General features: G+C 38.7%; 1 protein-coding gene across 1 annotated transcript; it reads right to left on the reverse strand.

The window, feature by feature from the left end:
- Positions 1–5,906: 5,906 nt before the first annotated feature.
- LOC117273134 (uncharacterized) lies at positions 5,907–9,805 on the reverse strand. Its single transcript, XM_033652228.2, has 2 exons — positions 9,292–9,805; positions 5,907–9,209 (listed from the first exon to the last, which is right to left on the reverse strand). The coding sequence occupies exon 2, from the start codon at positions 8,476–8,478 to the stop codon at positions 7,966–7,968; it is 513 nt and encodes a 170-aa protein (XP_033508119.1). The 5' UTR covers positions 8,479–9,209; positions 9,292–9,805; the 3' UTR covers positions 5,907–7,965.
- Between the last annotated feature and the right edge of the window lie 573 nt (positions 9,806–10,378).

Consider the following 10,378-nt stretch of genomic DNA (forward strand, 5'->3'; position numbering starts at 1 on the left):
CTTTCACCCATTCACCCCTGAGCCCAAATATATAATTAGTTTTGGAATCCGATCTCAAATTGAGGTCTAAATCCCCAAATTTCCGAAATCCCTATTTTCTACCCTAACCCCTAATTCTACCATGAAACTCTAGATTTCTAGGTTGAATTCTAGTGAAATGAAGTAAAAGATTGAAAGAAACGAGTTAAGGAATTAAATGCTCACTGCCCAGCGACCTTCGCACCTGCGGTGCTTTGGTCACACCTGCGCATCCGCATGTGCGGACGAGGTGTGCGCTTCTGCGGAAAAGGGCTGGGCCAACTGGGGCCGCACCTGCGGACAAGGTTCCATTTCTGCGGTCCCGCTCCTACGGAGAAAAGTCCGCATCTGCGAAAAAATGAAGTCCAGGCCTGGGTCGCATCTGCGGGGCTTTCGCTCGCAGGTGCGGACACACCAGATTTGGTGCACGAGCAGCCTAGTTGAGGTTTGAACTCAACTCGCGCATCGCCCGAATGGAACCCGAGCTCCAAACCAAACATGCACGCAAGTCTAAAAATATCATACGGACCTGCTCGCGCGATCAAATCGCCAAAATAACACCTAGAACTCTAAATTTAGCACCAAATCAAATGAAATTCTCAAGAACACTTTAAAATTTTTATTTTCTCAACTAGACGTCCGAATCACGTCAAATCAACTCCGTTTCTCACCAAATTTTACAGAAAAATCTTAAAAATCATAATAAACCTGTACCGAGCTCAGGAATTAAAATACGGATCCGGTACTAACAATGTCAAACATCAATCAATTCTTAAAAATAATTAATTTTTACACTTTTAATTTTCATCAAAAATTCATAACTTGAGTTAGGGACCTCCGAATTTGATTTCGGGCATACACCCATGTCCCATAATTTGATACGGACCTACCGGGACTGTCAAAGCATGGATCCGGGCCCGTTTACCAAAAATATTAACCGAAGTCAACTAATATCAACTTTTAAGGCAAAAATTCTTATTTTCATCAGTTTTCAACAAAAAGCTTTTCGAAAACCTGCCCGAACTGTGCACGCAAATTGAAGAGGATAAAAATGAGATTTTTAAGGCTTAAGGGCGCATATTTGAGTTCTAAAACATAAGATGGCCTTTTGGGTCATCACAGAATATTTTTGTAAAAAAATGTTAAAGTTTGAAAAATATGATTTTATATAGTTATTAATATTATTATTTCGAACATGCTTTAAATTATACACATAATATAAGAAAGTTTATGAGATTTTTTTTATTGTAAAGATATAATTTTTGTTTTCACAAGAAAAGAAGGTTATTGTTTTACCATTTTAAGAATTAAGCGTACGAAAATTTGTACTCTTTATATGAGATTAGAAAAATTAGAAATTGAGAAACTATATGTATTTTTACATGGATATTTTAATAAAATAATAGTGTATGCATTGATTTTATATGGTACCATGATTTATTAATATTGTAATATTTTAATAGTAGAGGGTAAGTTATAAAGGTCAGAGGGTAAACGAATCGAAGAAATTGAGTATCGCCGAAATTTGTCAATTTGGGATAAAATACGGTCCGAGTTATAATATCCGATATTTATAGCCTAGTGTCATACAAGGTACTACATGACCATGATAGTAAGGTGTATGAGATATGTTAAAAGTGAGTAATATTTTAAGTAATTTGGGATAATTCTCATTATATGGATAATTAGGTAATTATAGATTTTTAGTGTGATATTAATTAAGTAGTTAAGATATTTGGATAAGTTTGGTGAAAACATATCGTGGCAGCAAGTGGAAATAGATCAAGACTACACTCTTTAGTTTATGTAATAGGTTGCATATTTAGAGTAAATTGTGGCTAAGTAGCCATCCTTGTCTTTTTCTTTATTTTCTATGTGATCTTATCATCCTCCCAATTTGATGATTCTCTCATCTACCAAATTACTCTAGGACATCTGCACTATGGATATTTCTCCCAGCTAAAGTTATACATTTGCACTTTAGCAAAAACCATGTATTTCAAAATGAGAATCTGTTCACGTATGAATGCTTAAGATTGCTTAGTTTTAATGAATTGCACCCAGATTTCTATACTTCACGAATAATTTTTGGCAATTTCTCTTTGTTCTCTGTTATGTGAATGGAAGAGACAACCTACCTCTTTTGTGAAAAATAGATGTCAGCAGGCTATTTGTGCTAGGGAGAAATATAGGATAGTCCATCTTTTCTTTTGAATTTCTTGGAGGGTATGATGCAGTTATGATGCGCTTGATCCTCTCTTTTGTAATTCTAAGGAAGTACGGTGCAATCTTTCTTAAGAATATCATACGAATTTTTTCCTACTCCGATCTTGCCGTCATGTGTTTTGTCGTGATTGTCGTGTGTTAGAGGGATTGTCAAGAGAACCGGCTCAGGTATGTTAAGGCTATCCCTTATTTCCTTTTGGCATGATCCAAATAACGATACGTAAACGTAATGTTATTCCATAAATAGTTCTACTATTAGCAGTTAAAGATGTCTATGTTATTCATTCCGGTAAAGTTATATTCAAGTATGTCTAAGTACATTCCTAAGTCTTTATTGAGGTATATAATAAAGATGTTAATGTTTATAATATAGTGATACATGCATCTTCATGCATTTACCACCGTGCTACGGCCGGTTGGGCAGACATGCATATTCATTTATCACCGAGCTACGGCCTGTCGGGCAGTCATGCATTTACCACCGAGCTACGGCCGGTCGGGCAGTCATGCATTTAACACTGAGCTATGACCGATTGGGTAATTATACATTTACCACCGAGCTACGGCCTGTCGGACAGTCATGCATTTACCACCGAGCTACGGTCGGTCGGGCAGTCATGCATTTAACACTGAGCTACGACCGATTGGGTAATTATACATTTACCACCGAGCTACGGCCTGTCGGGCAATCATGCATTTACCATCGCGCTACGGCCGGTCGGGCAGTTATCACTGATCAGTTAGGCAGTCATGCATCATACGATATGAATAATAGTCTCAAAGAGAAGCATTATATATATAAGTATACTAAGTATGTATATACGGTGGCACTTCAGAGATTCAGGTTGATTCTTATATGTCTTTAATTAATGTTGACATATTGTTATATTTCAGTTCTGCCTTACATACTCGGTACATTATTCGTACTGACGTTCTTTTGTTGGGGACGCTGCATTCATGCCTGCAGGTATAGATAATCAGTGTGACGAGCCCTCATAGTAGACGAGGTTAGCATTCAACAAAGGATTGGTAAGACTCCACCTCATTCGGAGTGCAGCCGAGTCTATGAGTAATCGTGTCAGAGTTTTGCTATAGACTTATGGGTAGACCGGTACCCTATTCCATTTGATATAAAATAATCTTAGAGGCTTTGTAGACAGAGGTTCATTTTGTACAGCATGTCAGAGGCCTTGACGACCCATATGTATTCATGTTTTAAGAAAGATGGTTCACTGATACAGTGTTTTTCCACTTACAGTTATACATTATGAGTGGTGGCTATGTGGGCCCATGATAGTTACAAAAGAAATTAGTTCAGCTGACTCGACCTATGTATGTTCTAGTTTTGGTCGAATGATCATGAGTTACAGAGTGATTCGCTCGGGCCAGTACGATACCGGGTGCTAGCCACGCCTCCCCAGGTTTGAGGCGTGACAGTGAGCCTGGATATTCATATAAGTACATTATTGGAGACCCTCAGAAAGGAATGAAAACTAGAAGATCACTAAAGCTGACATCAAATATTGCTCACATATCCCAGTTCAAACCAAAAAAGGTAGATGGGGCACTTGGGGACAAAAGCTGGATAACTGCAATGAAGGAAGAGCTTCATCAATTTGAGAAAAATAAGGTATGGGAACTCATTCTTAAACCATCAAATGCATCCATTGTTGGAAAAAATGGGTGTACATAAATAAGTTGAATGAATCTGGACAAGTCGTACGAAATAAAGCTAGACTGGTCGCACAAGGCTATTCACAGCAAGAAGGAATTGATTACGAGGAGACCTTCGCCCATGTCGCCAGGTTAGAATCTATTCGCATTCTATTAGCCTATGCTACTCACAAATATTTTAGACTATTTCAAATGTATGTGAAAAGTGCTTTCTTTAATGGGCTCATCTCTGAGGAAGTATTTGTTAAGCAACCTCCAGGATTTGTAAATGAATTCTTTCCAAATCATATCTACAAATTGTCCAAAGCATTGCACGGTCTAAAGCAAGCTCCTAGAGCTTGGTATGAAAGGCTAAGCTCATTCTTAGTCGAACATGGGTTTGACATAGGTAATATTGATACTACTCATTTTTATCAAACGATCGTCTCAAGGTAATTTAATTGTACAAATCTATGTAGATGATATTATTTTTGGCAGCACTAACCATGTTTTATGCAAGGACTTTTCAAGGATCATGAAAGGGGAATTGGAAATGAGTATGATGGGGGAATTAACTGTCTTCCTTGGGATTCAAATCAAGAAAGTACAGAAAGGGATTTACATTAGTCAAACAAAATATACAAAAGAGCTCATAAAAAAATTTGGCATGTCCAACGCAAAGGCCATAGGAACGCCTAAGGGTCTGTCAACTACCTTGGATGAAGATAAATATGGTAAGAGTGTCGATGAAACAATGTATCAAGGTATGATTCGTTATTTACTCTATCTTACAGCTAGTCGACCACATAATATGTTCAGCGTTTGCAAATGTGCAAGATATTAGTCAGCTCCTAAAGAATCCCACTTGACTGTTGTTAAACGTATTATCAGATATTTGGTAGGGACAACCGACTATGGATTATGGTACGAAAGTTTAGATGTCTTTGATCTCAAAGGTTTTTCAGATGCAGATTTTGCAGGAGATAAAATTGACAGGAAAAGCACAAGTGGAACGTGCCAATTACTTAAAAAATCTCTAATATCCTGGCACAGTAAGAAACAAAGTTGTGTAGCCCTTATCTACTACTGAAGCGGAATATTTGGCAGTAGGCAACTGCTGCACCCAAGTCCTATGGATTATACATCAACTATTAGATTATGATTTACACCTTAACTGCATTCCTATTATGTGTGATAATACCAGTGCTATTTGTCTATCAAAAAATTTTGTGCATCATTCTAGGGCTAAGCATATTGAGATTAAGCATCATTTTATATGTGATCATATTGCTAAAGGTAATATTTAGAATTGTCAATACTGAAAATCAGTTAACGGATATTTTTACAAAACCATTTCTTGAAGAAAGATTATGTTTCCTTCGTAATAAAATTGGTATTTGTTCAATTCCCGTATAACTGTACTTAGTTCTTTTTTTTTTTTTGGTAAATTATACTACTAGACGGTCTGCCTAGTAGTTATTTTATTAATAATAAAAGAAAAATTACAAAGAAAAAGTACAAGTAAGGGGGCAAAAGCTACAATAGTGTTGCCTCTATGCCTTGGCTATATAATCACTCATTTGCACCTCACATTACCTTATGGTGGCAGCCTCATGTAGAGGATCATGGTGTAGCTGCCGGCAAAGTCTCATGAGGGCATATAATCTCATAGTCGCTTGAATACAATCCCAAAGGCATAGGACATAAGCAAACACCTATTGAACTAGACCTTACCTTAAAAATCCTATTGAGGCATGAACAACCTCATCTACTAGCAAGCATGTAAAAAATAAGAACTAGCACGAACTAGATATTCTAGGATTATCACAGAGTTTATAACATACTCTGTGATGATATTACAAATGATGATACTTAAAAATTGATAAAATGAAATAAGGTAAAAAAATTGAGTCTTGCCCCTCATTCTTCAACCTTGTGTACTCTTCAATTTGTAGATACTTGGCTTCTTCTTCAAACCTCTTCAATATGTATTCAAAATTCATGATTACTTTTGGAACGGTTGGACCTTGTAGACGTTGTTGTTGCAGCCACCTTTTGCTTTGCAACTCGCATTGGGAGTTGCCTAATGACAACTCCTTCTTTCATATTATATTTAACAATTGAGGCTTGAGATTTAATATTTGTGTTGTTGTTCTTACCTGAAGATTGCAGCCCTTGTGCACCTGCTTGTGCCGTTGGTGAACCCACGGAAAAAGGGCTGCCACCTTCACTCTTCTTGTCATTGCTATCTTCAAAATGAACTTCATCATCATCCTCTTCATCCTCAACTTGATCAGCCCACAATTTTCTTTGTAACATCACTCTATGTGAGAGTTCTCTTTGATCCTGTGCACTGTCATGTAGGCCAATTTGCATATTGCTTTCCTCCCTCATATCCTCTTTGACTACATCATAATCATTCCCTATAGACAGCGGAACTGCCCGGATTCAATACCATGCTCACCAAATGACTCCAAAGATTGAGAAGGAATCTCAAGTGCCGATATATTCTCAGTGACAAAAGGTTGCTGGTCATAGGATTGGCATTCAACATCATGGCAACCTGAGTATCCTTGATGATTTTTTCCACATGTGGACTAGAAAAATGTAGTTTAGGAGTGTTGTAGCTTCGTGTTTGACAGACCATTAACCCCTTTTCCTTATCTGCTAAGACTTCAAAACCGTTAGAACTGGTAATCATCTGTGAGGTATTTTGTTGAAACCCTTGAGCACTTAATTGTTGCTGATGTTTCTTCATGTTTGAGTGTATGTTTTGCCTTGTAGCTGATTTCTCAACCATTGTCCAGCCATCCCTAGTTGTACTCCTATTTAAACCATCTTCATTAGATGGCGTTGAGACATATCCATGTTCCTTCACCATAACATGTCCAGCTTTCAAGCTAGCTGTTTGTGCACCAGCTTCCACAGTTGTGTTCGAAGAACTAGTTGTTTTCAATTCCTCATGTGATGCCTTCTCAATTCCAGTTAATGTTGTAGTTGTGTAGCCTCTACATTCCCAATCATATTGCGTGTTGAAGCTGTGTTCGTCGATGCCTCAACTCCAAAAGTAGCAGTTGGTTTAACATACCCAGTTGTTGCACATTCACTAGATTTTTTCAATGCTGCAGTAGTATTCAGCTTTGAAAGCATAGGCTCACGAATCACCTCCTAATAACCTGTAGACACTGCATACTCCAATTCCATAACATCTACACGATCAGTAGTTCTTCCATACCTAAGAAAAGAATTATATTCTGGTTGTACAGTAGAAAAATGAAATGGCAAAGCTGATGGATTCTGTGCAGGTGCATAAAATTGTGCACCTACTTCTGAAGGTGTTTCACTGGTTTTGCCTGAGTTTTGAATTCCATGCCCAGTGTTTGTTCTTTTCCTCCAGTGTTTATTTGCTCTATAGCATGACTACCACTCTTGTCCACATTAGTGTAAGGTTTTAAGGCAGAATGCACAGCTATAATCCTATCTTGAAAACAAGGATCATTAGCAGCCAGCTTTCCCCCCTCAGAAAACAGAGAATTCTGTTTCATTGATGTTGATTTAGGACCTGCAAATCATGAATTGGTTGATCATGAACCATTCCTCGATCATTACCAATTTTAATACCAGATGCCCCAACGACTTCTTGAACCACAACATGGTTGCTTGATGTAACAGCTTCGTCACCATCAGTTGTTAAAACATCAGCATTAGCCGTATACATCCTCTCAAAACCAGTGGAAACTGAGGCACGTTCTTGCCCCTCATCTTGCACAACATTAGCTATTAAATATGTTGGTTTTTTCAGTGAGAGCAGCATGTGCACGAGTAGCTTTGACAACCCCAGCAGTGGGTCGATTACCAGTTGCATTCAATGCAACATTAGCCTCCAAAGTTGAACGAACAGGAGCTCGTTGTTTTTCAGCTTTTTCAACATGTCCTAACACTGCTAATACTGCATGATTCTTAGCAATGGTTGCTCGATCAGCTCCAGTTATTACACTGATATCCACCAACTGCTGAAGCTGCGCAGGTTCAATAGCTGAACCTTTAGGAACTCCGGCTGAACCTCGATCACCCACAGCCTCGTAGATCCAAAGGTGTAGTACTACCATTAGGAACCTTAGCTCCTTGCGAAACTGATTCAAAAGCATCAGATTTTTCTGCAGGAACTGCACCGGATTTGCTTGAGAAGTCAAGCACTTGCCCTGCTCCTTTCTCCTTTCCCTCTTTTAACTTTTGTATGCTAGTTTGCCCTTGTCCATGAGATGTTTGATGTCCAGATTCATACGATTTTTGCCCAGCAATTAGTCCCTTAGAAGCACCAGCTGAACCTCGATCCAACACACTACCTGTAGCATCCTTCAAATCGCTAGCAACTCTATTAATAGCTGCTGTAACTGGAACTACAATAGCATTAACAACTGGTCTATGTTGGGACATAACAACAATTGATCCTTGACCAACTTCACGCACTCCACTTCCATTATTAGCAGGCACCTTTTCCCCCTCTGAAAACAGTGAACTATGTTTCAGTGTTGCAGATTTAGAACCTGCATTTTCAGCAATTGGTTGATCATGAAACATTCCTCGATCCTTACCAATTTGAATACCAGATGCCCCAGTGACTTGTTGAACCACAATATGTTTTTTAGAAGTGACAGATCGATCAGTAGCTGGTACAATATTAAGTAAACTGTGATCAACAAGTTCCAGTCGTTGTTGTTTTTTGGCGTTCAAAAACTCCCTTGCGTCACCTTGTAATTTTACAACAGAGTGATTTTCTTCCTCAGCTATTACATCCCCAAATTGCTCTGTTTCTATTGCCTTTCCTCTTAACAGACGATAATTAATTTCTTCATATCCTTGGCGCTTACACTCATACCACTATGAAGGCAAATTATCATAGATAATTTCTTGGAATTCTTCTTCGATCTTACCAGTCTTAGCATCAACATATTGAAGTCGAACCTTGTCTGGATGTTTCTCCAACAAGTCAAGAATGACCTTAACTCTCGCCGTACTAGGACGAGACCTTATTTGTGTTGCCTTATCAATTGCAATTGGCTTTCCAATTGCAGCAACGATAGACAGTAGTTGCTGGCGAGCAAACAACTCAGGCGATAAATTTGGCATTGAAATCCAAACAGCTGCCATCGATGTTTCGAACTTTGGATTAAATCCAATACTCCATGGAAGCACTCTGACTTGGTGCTCTTTCCCATTATGTTGGAGATAATTCACAGCTCTTGACAAAGACATAACATAATCCTCATATTGGTCGCAACGAATTAACAGTTGACAATGAGCAAGGAGACCTAACAAACAGTTACCTTTAATACCAAGCTTTTTCGGTAGAGTGGTCCTTAAAATATGCAAGTCCGGTGTGCGGAAGAATACCTTAATCACAGTTGCTTGATGTAATCCTTCTTCCTTAGCAAAAACTTCTCGTTCATCCAAAGCGAATTATAGAGTTGGTACTCCATGAATAAATGCAATAGGCTTCAGATTTGTTTTGGTAATAGATCGGGCAGTTTGTGTTTGTTTCAAGCTTGATGCATACATGAGGGAGTTGCTAGAGTTTAAAGGAGGTTCCTTATTATTTTGAAGAGGCTCTCCCGCACCCAACGGTTGGGGGAGGTCGTGTTTGCCATGGTAGATTTAAATCGTGCCCAGTTCGATTCCATGTCGCCTCCATATGCTACAGTGTTTGTGCAACAAGTTTGAATATCTGCATCAGCTTGGTTGGAGATAGAAGATGAAATCAATTGGGGAAGTTGCGTAATGGCTAGGGGTGCTTTTGGAAGTAGTCTGGTGGCTTGTGGCTACCGGACGGCGGTGCAGTGGCCATAAAGGCACCTCCGTGCTACTGTAGCGAATTATCATCTTGTATTGAGAGCATTTTCAGGGTTTTTTTTTGGTTTATGTACTTAGTGTCTATAATCGTCTAAGTTTAATTTTTGTCCATATATATTCTTCTTAATTTTTGCCCAGAAAATCTTTTAGTACTTGATTACTCTATACATACATTAATTGTGAATTGACGGCGGGCTTGCAGAAGGCAACTTTTCAGTTGCCCTTCGCACGTCTCTCCGAGAATCGAGGCGTCCATTCAAACCTTTTTTAACTACTTTCCACTCTATCATATCTCCCATTCTTTCAAAGAAACTCTATCTCTATCTCTCTGTTCTCTTTTACTCATGGCCAAAACCAAACCTTCTCCTTCCTCCTCCATACCCATAAGAAGTCATCGCTTCAAGAAAACCAAAGATGATCTTGTTGACGTAGAATCCTCTAAAAACACATACCATCTATTGACCGAGGATGATTCCAGTGATTCTCAAGAAGATATTCTCATCTCCCAAAAGATGGCGGGAAAATGTCCAATGGAGTCCATCCCCAAACAATCTTCTCAGAAAAGAGGGAAAACTGAAAGTGTAGAGTTTGGCCCTGAAGACAAGATGAACTTCTATGGCCCTGAATAAAA

The sequence above is a fragment of the Nicotiana tomentosiformis genome, chromosome 8, assembly GCF_000390325.3.
Source record: "Nicotiana tomentosiformis chromosome 8, ASM39032v3, whole genome shotgun sequence".
In the NCBI taxonomy this organism is placed as follows: domain Eukaryota; kingdom Viridiplantae; phylum Streptophyta; class Magnoliopsida; order Solanales; family Solanaceae; genus Nicotiana; species Nicotiana tomentosiformis.

What these genes read in the sequence shown, in the direction of transcription:
- LOC117273134 (XM_033652228.2), bottom strand. Translation starts at nt 8,478, where the DNA reads ATGTTTCATGATCAACCAATTGCTGAAAATGCAGGTTCTAAATCTGCA.